At 38.9% G+C, this 16,495-nt stretch overlaps 1 protein-coding gene across 1 annotated transcript; it reads left to right on the top strand.

The window, feature by feature from the left end:
- The first annotated feature begins 6,445 nt into the window (after positions 1-6,445).
- LOC129892907 (uncharacterized) lies at positions 6,446-10,142 on the top strand. Its single transcript, XM_055968425.1, has 6 exons — positions 6,446-6,472; positions 6,633-6,776; positions 7,169-7,310; positions 8,283-8,767; positions 8,969-9,327; positions 9,599-10,142. The coding sequence occupies exons 1-6, from the start codon at positions 6,446-6,448 to the stop codon at positions 10,140-10,142; spliced, it is 1,701 nt and encodes a 566-aa protein (XP_055824400.1).
- The last annotated feature ends 6,353 nt before the right edge of the window (positions 10,143-16,495 follow it).

Consider the following 16,495-nt stretch of genomic DNA (forward strand, 5'->3'; position numbering starts at 1 on the left):
ACAGAGTGATGTAGTCATTACACCAAGTCCCCGAATGGGACGGGTACAGTACGTGATGATAGTATGTACGACCTTATGTTATAAGCTATAGGTACAGTAAAATGATTAGATGTCACACTTGCTCCTGCATCCCTACGCCAACTGTAATTTCCTTATGATGTTTATGCTTTACATACTCAGCACATATGTCGTACTGACCCCCCTTTTCTCGGGGGGGCTGCGTTCATGCCCGTAGGTACAAATGCACACTTTGGGGATCCGTCAGCGTAGGAGTTCTACTCATCAGTTCAGAAGAGCTACATAGTGCCGGAGCCTAGTTTTGGTATTAACCCTCGATGTATATATTTATTTATTCACGGGTACGGCGGGGTTCCAATCCCGCCTTATGTTACTGTTCTTACTTTTAGAGGTCTATGAATATGTATATGGGTTGTGTATATATATGTATGTACAGTTGTGCCGATATGCTATGATAGCCTCGTTGGATTATATATTATCTTGCCTATTGGCACACTATGATTCACATAGGAGATAGGTTTACTTATGGTTGGTAAGGGTATATGTGAGTGTCCAGTTTGGGCACCCATCACGGCCTACGGGGTTGAGTCATTATAGAAGTGGTATCAGAGCGGTTTGGTCCTTGGAATGTCTAAAGACCGTGTCTAGTAGACTCTGGTGTATCGATGTGTGATATACCACATCTATAAACAAGAGGCTACAGGACATTTATGATGTTACCTTTCTTTCTTGTTTTAGATCGTGCTATAGATCCGATTCATAGGAAAACCCCTTATACTAACCTTGGACTTTAGCAGAAGGACGAAATCAATCGGATGAAGTAATTGACTACATTGGAAGTTACAAAGCACGCAAGTAAGCAAGGGCATGAAAGGTATCTGTTGGGTAAGGTATTGACACATGATTGAAACGTAAAGTCAAAAGCTGAAAGGAAGGTAGACCAGAAAGTGTAACAGATGTACATTGAGTTGGACACACGAGGTAAGTCCATCATTTTTATACTATTGTTGATATTGAAAGCCCTATATGGCAGCGATATGAGATGATATTGAAAGCCCTGTGTGACTGTAATAGGATATGAATATATATATGTTGGCTTTGTGAGGCATTGTTGGTATTTCCTACATATAGGTTTTGGGGATAGTAAGGAGTATAGAGGAAACTCTACCGAAATTTTCCCAGAACAAAAAAAAGAGGGGGGGGGGGGATGAAACATAGATTCTTAATATATCTTGGAAGTTGATACCGAGTACCCCTATTATGTTGAACTAAAGTTGTAAAAGGTACCCTCCAGGTCGTCGATGAGGGGCACCCTTTTTACTTGGGAAATTTTATTTCACAGAAACAAAAGCCTATTTGAGCAGCAAAGTTCAGACTAAGGTATCTTCAGCTGTATTTCGCCTTAGGAAAAGCTCACATTGGGGGGCAAGATGCCCGATGATGGAGTTTCATTCTTGTTGGAAAGTACAAAACCCTCAACTATTATTAGAGGACAAGATAAGTTATTTACGACTCAAGAATAGAAGGACTACTAAAGGGAGAACTCAAGATAGACATGATTAATTAAGTATGAGTATTAGACGAAAAAGGAAATAGATAGCTACGAACTGAAGGTGTAGTATGTCAAATATGTTGGAACAGAATTATATGCGTATGAATAGTTGAAAATAAACAAGAGGATGTATGGGTACACCATAAAAGGGGGGAAGCAGACAATAGAAATACAAGCATAAGAGAAAATCAACTGACGCTATCATATGTAAATGGGAACGCTTAAACTTCAAACGAGATCTCATAAGGGATGAATGCGATCATACCAGCACTAACGCACCGGATTCCATAAGATCTTCGAAGTTAAGCGTGCTTGGGCGAGAGTAGTACTAAGATGGGTGATCTCCTGGAAAGTGAAAGAGGAAATGAAACACAAGTATTCGTACCTATTCACTACGACTACAAGCAATCCTAACCTTTGGAACTCTGATATTGATTGCTCGATGAAAGTATATGTTATGGTAATGGGACAGAGAAACTCTCCATATAGTCGGTATAAGATCCGGAGGAAGATTTTGGTTCACATTCGAGGACAAATATTCTAAAAAGGGGAAGGATGTTACACCCCGTACTTTTGTACCTTGAAAGACTTTTGTATCTTGAGAGGTTTTTGAATTTCTTGGAAGGTTCTCAAACTTCTTAAGCTCCATAAGTTTCTTGAACCTCTTAATCTTCTTAAGTTTCTTGAAAGGATCGTAAGCTTCTTATAAGTTTTCATGTGAGCCGGATAATCTATAATGCTATCAAACAACCCTAAGGAAAGGAGAATGCAATACCCCATAGTAGAGAAGGTTGGAAATACGATTATAAGAATCCGGAAGGAGTTGGAGGCCAAGTAATGAGTCGTAGAACTCGACTTACTTACGTAAGCTACCAACTTGGAAATCTTACATACTTAAGTTACTTGAGTACGTACTAAGCTTACGTAGCAAAGATTACATAGATTCGTAAACGAAGATGAGATTATGAACCCACGAGGGGGAAAAGAAAGTGCCACATGGCAGCATGGGAGAGTGACACGTGGCAACAACTGGTTGTGCCACATGGAAGCATCTGGATCAAGAGGGGGTGGGCCCCCACATGCCACGTGGCAGACCATGATTGGAGGAAAGAAGTGTGTTCGCCCAATAGAGGCTTGACACGTGTCACCACTTAGGGTTTGACATGTGTCACCACTTAGGGGTTGACATGTGTCACCCCTCTAAAGTGGCCTATATATATATAAATATGTTTTTTTATGATCATTCTTATCCAAAAAACCATTCTTTCTACAAAGTTCTAGAGAAATAAAGAAGAGAAGAAACTAGAGAGGTAGAGAGAGAAGGTCACGAATTTGGAGAGGAAAAAAGTAAGTTCTCCGATTTTGTTCCATGAATTAATTATCTAGGGTATACCATAATATTATAAAGGTATTTTTAATGTAAATTATGGTTTGGAGAATCCCCAAAACATTAACAAATAACCCCAAAGTTTCAGCTGCGCTAAAGGAAATTCTGAGGTGAGTTCCGACAAGTTTTGGCTAGTTTTGGATAAGGTAAAGTTTTCTCTTTTGAACTAGAGTTTATAATGTTTATATGAGGTATATTACATGTCTTGAATAAGGTTGGAAGTGGAAAAAATTGCATAAGGATGATTGACGTTGGAAACAAACTAAATTGAAGTGGTTATAGCTAAATCGAACTCGAGTAGTGGATTGTCGTTGTGGTGCTATGGGTGAAGCTGGTTGAGTTGCATGTTGTAGGGCTTTAAAGTATTTTAAAAATGGTGTGGGTTCTTCTGGTTTCAGCCACACGATTCTCCATTTGGTATGGTTAAAGATTTTGTGAAATAAAGATTAAAAAACTCTATTTTCGTATCGTAGTTTGGAGCTAGTTGTTTGAAGCTTGTATTGTGTGAGGTTGAAGTGATTTACTTCTAAATATGCTGCTGTTTGTTGTTGGTGATATGGTTGTTGATATTGTGGCCGAGTTGAAAATTCGGTGATGTTGATGTTATAGAGGAGATGCTGCTCGATTTTCGATAGGGTCGAAACTAGTAACAAACTAGTCGAGGGTAATGGATAAGGAAATAACTCCTATGAGTACTTGGGTGTAGAGTTGGAAATTGGAAAGTGAAAGTTCATTAAACTTAGTATTACTTTCATGTTAAATAGGTTCAAGAGACGATGAGGCGAACGTGTAAGAGTAATCCGTAAGAGGTATGTGAAGCTTACCCTTTCTTTCTTTTGGCATGTCTTAGCCTTAAGTGATTGATATACAAAATGTGGGGATAATTCCATTCATATAACCCTAAGTATGAATCATAAGTCTTATTCACTTCTCGATGGTAGAATTCCTATACTAGTTGAGTTATTGCCTCTCAAGGCTTCTATATGATGGAGAGTAGTAAGTATGTGAAGTTATCTCCTTCCTCTTGGCATGTTTTGGAATAAGTACGTAGAGCTACCCTTCTTTCCTCTTGATATGTATTTGACATAAGTGTGGTGCTATTATATTAAGGTAATGCAATAATAAGGTTATGATACCAAGCCCATGGTGGGACGGGTACGATATATGTAAATGATGACTCCTTGAGGAAAAGTTGAGACTAGGTAAAGCTTATTCTTTCTCTTCCTTTGGAATGTCCTAATTGTAAGTAAAATGTGATATGAACTCTGGGGTAACTCCACTATTGAGTCCTAAATGTAATTCGTATCTCTTATTCACTTCTGAATGTCAAACTCTTGTAGTAGGTTGAACTACTTTTCTTGAACTCCATAGGTTGAGAAGTACTGGATACATAAGTTCCTAGTCCTAAGGACGATGTGACGATGGGTATCCCTGATTCTATGAACTATTATTACTTTATTACATGTTTAGGGTCCCTGAGATCCTAAGTGGTATAGGCCTTAATGGCATTTAGAAGGCACTCGAGATGGCTACACTACTATTCTGGTCCTCAGACGATAACTTAATCTTCTTACATTATCGAGTCTCTGATAATGATTTAGATTTTATATGATGATTATGACACCTAGTCCCATAAAGGGCCAGATACGGTATATGATATTATGATGACACCGAGTCCCATAAAGGGCCGGGTATGGTATATAATATACGGATTGGGCCGAACGTTCCTAGGTATTACTATATAATATACGGATCGGGCTGAACCTTCCTCGACATTACTATATAATATACAGATCAGTTTGAACGTTCCTTGGCATTACTATATAATATACGGATCGGGCCGAATATTCCTCGATATTACTACATGATATGTGGATCATACCAAATATTCCTCGGTATTATTATATGATATCTAGATCAGACCGAACGTTCTTTGGTATTACTATATGACAAATGGATCGGATCGTATGTTCCTCGACATTATTATATGAGATAGCACTAATAGTATACAGATGCTTATGATAACAGAGTGATGTAGTCGTCACACCAAGTCCCCTAATTGGACGGGTACACTACGTGATGATAGTATGTATGACCTTATGTTATAAGCTACAGGTACAGTAAATGATTAGATGTCACACTTGCCCCTGCATCCCTACGCCAACTATAATTTCCTTATGATGTTTATGCTTTACATACTCAGCACATATGTCGTATTGACCCCCCTTTTCTCGGGGGGGGGGGGGGCTGCGTTCATGCCCGCAAGTACAGATGTACACTTTGGGGATCTGTCAGTGTAGGAGTTCTACTCAGCAGTTCAAAAGCGCTACATAGTGCCGGAGCCTAGTTTTGGTATTAACCCTCGATGTATATATTTATTTATTCACGGGTACAGCGAGGTCCCTATCCCACCTTATGTTACTATTCTTACTCTTAGAGGTCTGTGGATATGTATGTGGGTTGTGTATATGTATGTATGTACAGTTGTGCTGATATGCTACGATAGCCTCATTGGCTTATATATTATCTTTCCTATTGGCACACTATAACTCAAATAGGAGATATGTTTACTTATGTCTGGCAAGGGTATACGCGAGTGTCCAGTTCGGGCACCCATCATGGCCTACGGGGTTGGGTCGTGACAGTAGAGTTGGAACCCAATACCAAATTTCTTCTTGATGCTACTGCAGGTGGACAAGCCTTGGAGAAAACATATGATGAGCTATATACATTGCTTAATTGAAATCTCAAGGAAACCAGAGTGGAATAGAGGAAATGTTAGACTTATCGTTCAAAAGAAAACAGACATGCTAGAAGTTGATGCGATAACTGCATTGACAGCACAAATTACAGCAATGCAGAATATAATGACAATGCATTTCAACACTTTAGCAAAAAGACAGTAGCAGGCTTTAATGAGCATGGTTCAACAACAACACATGTGGTGTGAGGTATGTGGAAGCAGTGAACATATGGTTGAATTTTGTAGAGCAAATCCGAAGTCGGTAAATTTTGTGGGTAATGCACCTAGGAGTGGTGGAAACCACAACTATGGAAATACTTACAACCTAAATTGGAGAAACCACCCTAACTTCTCATGGGGTGGTAATCAGTAAAACCAACAGTAAGGGCAGACTCAATACAGACCACAAGGAAGTGGACAATAGTACAACAATCATGGTCAAGGGTACAATAATCAAAGTCAAAGAAATCAAAGATCAGGAAAATCAGGAAGCATAAGTGTAGAGGACATATTAAAACAAATATTGACAGAAAGCTAAGTTGGCTGCAGATGTTCTACAGAATCAGTTATCTACCCAAAATTTAGAAAAATAGCTTGGGCACTTGGCAAGTGCATAAAGTTCTCGCCAATAAGGAGGTTTACCAGGTAATACTGACCCAAATCCCAAATAGGTGAATACCGTGAGTACTCTCAGTGGTCTCCCCCTCACTGAATTGGCTCTCAAAGCCAAACCAGTAGAGATAAAATGCAAAGAGCAAATTGGGGAAAGAAGGTGAATCCAGTAGATCAAAAGAGTTGAGGAACCAAAGACAAAATCTTCTCCTTCTTTCCCACAAAAAATTAAAAAGAAGAAAGAAGAGGAGTGTTTTACAAAGTTCATAGAATTGTTGAAACAAGTGCAAATTAACTTACCTTTGATTGGTGTTTTGCAGGGAATTCCAAAATACGCGAAATGTGTCAAAGATATTGTGGCCAAGAAAAGCAAGTTAGCTGAATTTGAAACAATGGCACTCACTGAAAAGTTTAGTTCAAGAATCTTAAACAAAAGTAAGCTTCCAGTTAAACAAAAAGATCAGGTAATTTCACAGTACAGGTAACTATTGGTAAGTATAGTAATGAAAGAGATCTCTGTGATCTAGGTGCTAGTATTAACTTGATGCCTAGATCTATGCTTAAGAAATTAGGCCTGGGAGAACTTAAAGCAACAACTATTTTGCTATAGTTAGCTGATCTTTCTGTAGCTAGACCTGATGGTATCATTGAAGATGTGTTAGTACATGTAGGATCTTTCATTTTTCTTATTGATTTTGTTGTTTTAGATTTTGAGCCTGACCCCGATGTTCCCTTTATCTTGGGATGTTTGTTCTTAGCAACAGGCAGGGCGCTTATTGATGTGGCTGCAAATAGGTTAACCATAAGAGCATATGATAAAGTTGAAGTGTTTGATGCATATCATGCACTGAAATAGCCTGCAATCTATGAAGAGCTGTCTACTGTAACCATCATCGATGAGGAAGTCTTAGCTCAATGCATTGTAGAAAATGATCCGTTGGCAAAAGTTGTGATGGGTCAAGATATTGAAGAGGATATGGAAGCTAAAGAGTTAGCTAGTATGCTTAATATGCCAAATATCAACATGTGAAAGAAGAATGTGGAACCCTTGAACAGAGAATTGGGTCCTTCACCCAAGCCTTCTCTAGAAGAAGCTCCTAAATTGGAGTTGAAATAATTGCCAGCACATCTCAGGTATGTTTTTATTAGAGTAAATAATACCTTACCTATAATTCTTTCATCTGCTTTATTTGAGGCACAGGTCACAACAGCACTTGAGGTCATAAAAAGGCACAAAAAGGCAATTGGATGGCAAATGGATGATCTTCACGATATCAGCCCCTCTTTGTGCATGTATAGAATTTTCATAGAAGAAGGACATAAGGCTAGTGCACAAACACAATGCCGTTTGAACCCCATCATGAAAGAGGTTATGAAGAAAAAGATAATTAAGTAGCTAGATGTAGGCATAATATACCCAATCTTTGATAGTAAATGGGTAAGCCCAGTTCAGTGTGTACCAAAGAAAAGGGTAATGACTGTGGTGACCAATGAAAAAAATGAGTTAATCCCCATAAGAATAGTAACTGGGTGGCGTATATGTATGGACTACAAAAAATTGAATGATGCCACAAGGAAAGATCATTACCTTGTACCTTTTATTGACCAAATGCTAGACAGATTAGCAGGCCAAGAGTATTACTGTTTCTTAGATGGGTATTTAGGTTACAATCAAATTACCAATTACCTAAGGATCAGGAAAAGACAACATTCACATGCCCCTACGGGACGTATGCATTCAAGCATATGCCATTTGATCTTTGCAATGTTCCTTCCACTTTTCAGAGGTGCATGCTTGCAATATTTCATGATATGGTAGAAGAGTTTGTAGAGGTTTTCATGGAATACTTTTCAGTTTTTGGAGAGTTTTTTTTATCTATGTCTGAAAAATCTAGAGAAAGTACTAACAAGGTGTGAAGAAATAAATCTCATCTTAAATTGGGAAAAATGTCATTTCTTGGTAAAAAAAGGTATTGTGTTGGGACATGAAGTGTCAAAAGGTGGTTTGAAGGTAGACAAAGCTAAAATTGAAGTGATTAAGAAACTTCCACCACCAATTTCAGTAAAAGGAGTTCGCAGTTTTCTAGGTCATGCCGGATTCTACCGGCGATTCATTAAAGATTTTTCAAAAATTGCCAGACCCATGTGCAGTTTGCTTGAAAAGAAGGTAAAATTTATTTTTGATGATAATTGTTTGCAGGCCTTTGAAATCTTGAAGAAAAAGTTGATTGAAGCCCCCATCCTGATAGCTCATAACTGGGAGTTACCTTTTGTGCTGATGTATAATGCAAATGACATAGCAGTGGAAGTAGTTCTGGGAAAAAAGAAGGAGATAATTTTTCACTCTATTTACTATGCCAGCAGGACTCTTGACTCTTCTCAGGCAAACAACACTATCAAAAAGAAGGAAATGTTGGCATTGGTTTATGCTTTCGATAAATTCTACTCTTACCTGGTAGGTACAAAAGTGATTATTTATACTGACCATGCAACTCTTAGGTACCTATTCAATAAGAAAGATGCCAAGCCAAGGCTCATCAGATGGATTCTGTTGCTATAAGAGTTCGATATTGAAATCAAAGATAAGAGGGGATGCGAAAATCAAATAGCAGACCACCTATCAAGATTAGATGATTCATCCCATATGATCGAACAGAAGTCGATAAAGGAGGAATTTCCAGATGAGCAACTGTTGGAAATAGCGATACAAGAACTCCCATGGTACGTAGATATTGTGAACTACATTATTAGTGGAGTGTTTCCTCCTTATGCTACTTTGCAGCAAAAGAAGAAGCTTATGCATGATACTAGGTTCTACATATGGGATGAACCTTATCTATTCAAGCAAGGCATTGACAGAATGGTTAGGAGGTTTGTACCAGAAATGGAGGTGCACCAAGTGTTGGATAGTTGCTATTCATCACCATACAGTGGCCACCATGGAGGAGAGCGCACTGTGCATAAGGTACTTCAGTCTGGGTTCTTTTGGCCTATATTGTTCAAAGACGCTACAGGGTATGTAAAGTGTTGTAATCAGTATCAATGAATGGGTACGATCTCAAGGAGATATGAAATGCTGTTGAACAATATTTTAGAGGTTGAAATCTTTGATGTATGGAGAATGGATTTCATGGGTCCATTTCCACCATCTTATGACAGTCAATATATCTTGTGGCAGTAGATTATGTACCTAAATAGGTTGAAGCGGTAACCCTTCCCACGATAACTCGAAGGTGGTGAGCAGATTCCTAAAAAAGCATATCTTCACTCGTTTTGGAACTCTCAGGAGAATTATAAGTGATGGAGGATCACATTTTATCAATCAAACAGTGAAGAACATCTTGGCAAAATTCGGGGTACTCCACAAAGTGGCCACAACTTATCATCCACAAACCAATGGACAGGTGGAAGTCTCTAATAGGGAAGTCAAACAAATTCTGCAAAAGACTGTCAATGCACAACGAAAGGATTGGGCAGAAAAGCTAGATGAGGCATTATCGGCATATAGAACTGCGTATAAAACCCCCATTGGAACATCTCCTTATCAAATGGTATTTGGTAAAGCATGTCACTTACCGGTGGATCTAGAAAATCAAGACTACTGGGCAATCAAAAAGCTCAACCTTGATCTCGAGCTAGCAGGATGGAAGAGGTTAGATCAGTTGCATGAGTTAGAAGAATTTAGCCTTCACGCCTATGAAAACGCCAAGCTTTACAAGGAGAAAACCAAGCGATGGAATGATAAGCACATCATCAATCATACTTTTGAACCAGGACAAAAGGTACTTCTCTTTAATTCTAGACTTAAGCTTTTTCCAGGAAAGCTGTAGTCCAAATGGAGTGGACCTTTCGAAGTCGTGCATATGATATCACATGAAGCTGTAGAATTATGAAATGTAATAAAAACGTCCACATTTTTGGTTAATGGATAAAGGGTTAATCATTACTTCAGGAAGGATGTTGATCATGGGGGGGGGGGGAAGTCATAGAATTGGACAATGAGTGAAGCAATAGCTGGGTTGTGCCGCGATAATAAATTAGGCATTGCGCGGAAGGCAACCCATGAGGTATTGTGTGTTTTAATTAGAAATTTTAGTTCCTTATTTTGAGTATATAAGCTAGTTTGAAAAATAAAAGAGCATAAAAAGGAGATTTGGACATAGCACAAATAGTGTGGTCCGCGACGAGTATCGCAAACCTATTCCATTTCAGTGAAAAATGTTGCCCAGGTATGTTTCGAAAAAAAAATTGATGTTGAAAAATAATTCACAAGGAAAGTCCGCGCCAAGCCCGCATCGTGGACTTGGCTTATTTCAGCACAAAAATACAACTTAGAATCTTGAAATGCAAAAACAATAGGGTCCGCAATAAGTCCGTGTCGCAGACCTGGATCATTTTTTCTAAAAAGTGAAGAAAAAAATGGGTTTGACCTATTTTTAATGGGTAGACCCGCTGAAAACAGTTTTAAAAAAAGCCCTCCAACTCTATTTTTTCCCCATTTCAAACATTTTCTTCATTTTAAAGTCTCAAAACTCTCTCAAATTCGCGATGCCCTTTGTAATTTTTAAACCAATTTCTGTGGAATTTCTACGTCATCATTAAAAAAAATGTGTTCTTAAACTACTTTAATGACCTAAATCATTAAAATCTACATATAGTGAGTTCTTGAGCCTTTAATTGATTTCCATTGAGTTTAGAATGAAGTGCTTATGGGTATGAGTAAAATAATAGTGTAGAAATTGCACGTGATGATTAAATAATTAAGGGTTTAATTTTTGAATTCTAACCCTATTTTTTGATGCTTAAAGGGTTATGGGTTTTGTAATGGGTATGGGTATTGTATATTGAATTCTTGAGTAAATATGCATATATTCATGAGTTGAAGTCGAGTTTGATTTGTGAAGAAGTGTGGAATGAAGTTATATGCCTATTTATTCTTAACCTTTAATAAAATGTTGGGTTGATTTTTAGAGTAATTATAAGTTCAGTGAGGGTGATAAAGTAGTGTTGTGAAGTTTGGATTAAAATAATTGTAGTGTTCAATTATGTAGGTTAATTGTTTCCATCCCAGAAATATGGTAAATTAAGGGGACTTTTCTAGAACTCATATAGGATGGAAATCACCATGTTAATAATGGTGAAGTATGGTTTGGTTTGTTAGCATAATTATGCATAGTAGTCAAATAAAGGAAAGTCTAAATACCTTCATATCATTTGTGTGCTAATGCAATGTATAAGTGTAAGGTAGGGTCCCTAAGTTCTAATGCTCAATCAAGGTCTTATGTATTGTTGTTGGTTGGGTTATTTGCAGTAAACATGTCTACCAGCAAAAGACCAGGAAAAGAGACGGTAGTCCCAGGTACAAGAAAGAGGAATAGAGGAGTACCCTCTATACCACCGTCTCCATCAATGCTTCGGGGTCAGACTCGTCGATATGACATCAAGGCAGTACACCCCAGTGGTAAGAATTAGTACAAGATCCACACTGAGATGCGATATTTTTCAGACATGCCCATTGATAAGGATAAACTGGCCAGGGTCTACCCTCACATTTTGCAAAGACTAGAGGAACGGAATGTGCAGTTTCTATTTGCTGAACCAATGACATACAACCTACATATAGTGTGTGAATTCTATGCCAACTACCAACCATATCAGCGCACACACTTTATAATAGTCAGAGGGGTAGATGTTCCCTTCTCTCCTATTGGGCACTCCTGAGATGCTGACCACCACACTGACAGACCTGAATATTTAGCCACTATACCAAGATATCAGATACACTTTGTGTGGGACTCTATATATGGCTAAGTGGGTACATCACGAGTTGCGTGGCTACCACAACACATTTCCCTATGCGCATCTCAACAAAGAAGCGCAATTATGAAAAAAGATTGTAAAGCACAGTCTAATTTCAGGCCTACACTACACAATGCTGACATAGGACAAAGTATGCTTGGTGTACGCCCTCATGAAAGGGATAGACGTAAATATTGGTGCATTGATCAAGTCCACCATTCGAAAATACAGGGTACATAAAGGTAGGGGATATGTATTTGGGGGCTTATTACAGAAATATGCCGGCTAATAGGGGCCCCTGAGGAACAATATGATTATATGACCCCCCTTCCATCAGATTCATTTGATTTCACAAACCTCAAGAGGCCTAAATACACTTATGGCCCAGTCCTCACTACACAGGAATGCGTAAGGCACGATGACATGATCACGGCCCGCATATTTGGCCTTGAAATGTTGTGCCACCGCACAAGAGGATGTCCTTCAACTGATGAGGAGCTATGGGAAGTTGAGAGGCAATACCCACTGAATGAGCATGCCATGTTTGTTCTTTGATTAGGACTAGACTTCTACGAGCCAATTGAAGACGACATCCCTATGGATGAAGACAATAGGAAGAGTGGCTCTAATGTAGAATCAGACTTAAAAGCCACAGACTTTAAACCACTGGCAGAGGAGGATGCAGATGCAGGTGGTCAGATGGATGAGTAGATAAGGAAGTCTACTATTCTGTGCTCTAAGGATAGTGCCCAACTTAAAGTGTGGGGTGGACGTCTATTTAATTCTGTTTATTTTTTTTTCTTATAGTTTGATGATTTTTTTAGAATGAATTGACAAAGTGTGGTTGTTTTTGTTAGATTTATGTGTGAGTTGTCTAGAGTTATGCTTGTTTATTTTTGTTCTTACTGATATTTTCTTTTGTTGATTTTGGGTTTCATGAAATTTATTTTCGGTTCTTTGGCCATGGATAGTCCCTTTGAACCCTAAAAAAAGAGAGTTTAGACAGTGATAAGGTATATAAAGTATTTTGTCAAACTACCAGAGTACAATAGATAGCAGGAACATGAAAAAGTGACTAATTAAAGCACCTAAAACTTGATTCTTAGCTTTTGAATGATGTTGAGTTCATGTGTCTGTGGTTAAAATTTTTGAAGAATTTTCATCTTGAAATTAAACATGTGCAATGTGTGTTAGATTATTGTGTAATTCTGGTTGTTTTTTATTGCTACAACTTGCCAGGGTGTTTAAGTAGTAAAAATAAAAGAAGTTTTGACTTCAGGAAAAGGATCTAGGCAGTTTTTTGGTAACCTCATTCTAAAACCACCTGTGTACCTACATGAAATTAAATCCTTAGTTAGCCCTATTGAGCCTTTAACTTGATTCTTTAGCAGCCTAGTTTGAAACCTATTCCCATTTCTTTGTCTGAGACCATACTTTTGATCCAAGAATCCAAGCGCTTTAAAAAAAATTGAATTGGGGAAATAGGAGGTCCATCTTAGGTTGTGAAAAATAAAATCAAGGGTGATATGAATTGACATAACATATTGTGTTGGAGAAGATAAACCTGTGAAAAATGAAAAGATGTCAACCACATCACGGTTGAAGATCAAAAGAAAAATTCCTCTACACAAGGGAAATTAAGTGAAAAGTTGAGTCAACAAAAGAACCCAGTAGTTGGGGTAAGTTTATGGAATACTTGAATGGAACAAAAGAATGTAATATGTTGAAAGCGCTTGGAAACCAAGACTAGACATGTCTAGTTTTGTACCCACTCATATCTTCGCCCACGTTAGAACTTTAAAAGTCTTAAGTGATCCTTAAGTCTTAGCTGCCTCAATAGAGCTTCTTAAGAAACTAAGGGCAAGCCTATGATTTATTTTAAGCAACCTGTGATTTTATTTGAGAGAGTAAGCGAATTATTATCTAAATACCCATGAATGTAAATGTGAGAGTATGGGTAAATCTTTCTCAGTGAGAGCACATGTTTAACAAAGGAATGAAAATTCAGAGAAGATTTTAATTCATCAAACCATATGAACTTCTACACCACAAAGTTAACTTTTGAGTTTATAAGGTGCTGAAGTAGTTAAGTGCTAAGACAATATATGTTTGTGAAATGAACCATTTGTGCACTCATGGCCAGGGCGCGGGAGAGAAGGGCACGCGATGTGGACCAAGTGAAGTGCATTAAGGACGAGCATGGAAAAGTATTGGTAGACGAGACCCTCATTAAACAGAGATGGCAGTCCTATTTCCATAAACTCTTGAATGAGGAAGGGGACAGAGACTTTGTGTTGGGAGATGTAGAACATACAGAGAGGCATTGCGATTTTGGGTATTGTAGGAGTATTAAGGTCGAGGAGGTTAAGAGTGTCGTTCGTAGGATGCGCTGGGGAAGAGCAACCGGACCTGACGAGATTCCTGGGGAATTTTGGAAGAGCACGAGTTCGGTAGGTTTGGAGTGGTTGGCTAGGTTATTTAATGTCATCTTTAAAACGGCAACGATGCCCGAAGAATGGAGGTCGAGCATAATGATCCCTCTATACAAAAACAAAGGGGATATCCAGAGTTGCAACAACTATAGAGGTATTAAGCTACTAAGCCATACTATGAAACTGTGGGAAAGAGTGGTAGAGATGAGGGTGAGGAGAGACGTGTCTATTTCAGAGAACCAGTTTGGATTTATGCCGGGACGCTCAACTACAGAAGCCATCCATCTTATGAGGAGACTGGTGGAGCAGCATAGGGAGAGGAAGAGGGACTTGCATATGGTATTCATCGACCTAGAAAAGGCTTATGATAAAGTCCCAAGAGAAATACTATGGACATGTTTGAAGGCTAAAGGTGTACCTATGGCATACATTAGGGTGATCAAGGACATGTACGAGGGAGCCAAAACCAGGGTAAGGATAGTAGGAGGGGACTCAGAGCACTTCCCAGTGGTGATGGGGTTGCATCAAGGATCAGCTCTTAGTCCTTTTTTATTTGCCTTGGTGATAGATGGATTGACGCGACAAATTCAAGGTGCGGTGCCATGGTGTATGCTTTTCGCGGATGACATAGTCCTGATCGATGAGACTCGCCGCGGAGTTAACGCTAAGCTGGAGGATTGGAGACATACCTTGGAGTCTAAAGGGTTTAAGTTGAGTAGGACAAAGACAGAGTACTTAGAGTGCAAGTTCAGTGAGACACCTCAGGAGGTTGACGTTGAAGTTAGGCTTGGTGCTCAGGCCATCCAAAAGAGAAGTAGTTGCAAGTATCTTGGGTCTATCATGCAAGGCAGCGGGGAGATTGACGATGATGTCACACATCGTATTGGGGTAGGGTGGATGAAATGGAGGCTCGCTTCCGGAGTGCTATGTGACAAGAATGTGCCACCAAAACTTAAGGGCAAGTTCTACAAAGTGGTGGTTAGACCGGCTATGCTGTATGGGGCGGAGTGTTGGCCAGTTAAGACTTCTCACATTCAAAAGATGAAAGTTGCTGAGATGAGAATGCTGAGATGGATGTGTGGGCACACCAGGAGCCACAGGATTAGAAATGAGGCTATTCGAGACAAGGTAGGAGTGGCCTCGGTGGAAGACAAGATGCGGGAAATACGACTGAGATGGTATGGACATGTGAAGAGGAGAGACACAGATGCGCCAGTGCGGAGGTGTGAGAGGCTGGCCATGGATGGTTACAGAAGAGGTAGGGGTAGGCCGAAGAAGTATTGGGGAGAGGTGATTAGACAGGACATGGCGCAGTTACAGCTTACGGAGGACATGACCTTAGATAGGAGGGTGTGGAGGACCCACATTAGGGTAGAAGTCTAGTTCATAGTCTCGTTATTCTTCTCTATTCATAGGTGTAGTAGTGCATTACGATCTCTTGCGCTTTGAGTTCTGATTTCTGTTATTTCTGTTATTATTTATTACTTTCTATGCTCTGATTACTCAATTTTACCTGTGACGCTTTCATTATTTATTTAATCGTTATTTGTTATTAGTCTTTATTTATTTGTATTTATTTGTTATCTATTTGTTATTTGTTTGTTGTTTTTCTCATAAAGCTTTTAATTTTCTATTCTTATCTAACATTTTTTTATGCATTTATGCTTTTACTGAGCCGAGGGTCTCCAGGAAACAGCCGTCCTACCTTGGTAGGAGTAAGGTCTGCGTACATTCTACCCTCCCCAGACCCCATGTTGTGGGATTTCACTGGGTTGTTGTTGTTGTTGTTGTTGTATAATTGATTAGTATAGAAATAAAACTGGGAGTTTGTTCGAGGACTAAAAAATCCATAAGTGTGGGCGATGATCTTGGGCACATTTACGTGCCCAATAGCAACTAAAACCCATATATTATTGCTAGATTCAAAAATAAAATTCCTAAAGCTGAGTTCA

This window comes from Solanum dulcamara, chromosome 6, assembly GCF_947179165.1.
Source record: "Solanum dulcamara chromosome 6, daSolDulc1.2, whole genome shotgun sequence".
NCBI lineage: Eukaryota > Viridiplantae > Streptophyta > Magnoliopsida > Solanales > Solanaceae > Solanum > Solanum dulcamara.

What these genes read in the sequence shown, in the direction of transcription:
- LOC129892907 (XM_055968425.1), top strand. Translation starts at nt 6,446, where the DNA reads ATGCAAAGAGCAAATTGGGGAAAGAAG. An exon ending in ATAAATTCTACTCTTACCTG is followed by an intron (nt 8,768 to 8,968) that starts GTAGGTACAAAA and finishes ATGATCGAACAG; the next exon opens with AAGTCGATAAAGGAGGAATT. An exon ending in TTGTTCAAAGACGCTACAGG is followed by an intron (nt 9,328 to 9,598) that starts GTATGTAAAGTG and finishes TGGAACTCTCAG; the next exon opens with GAGAATTATAAGTGATGGAG.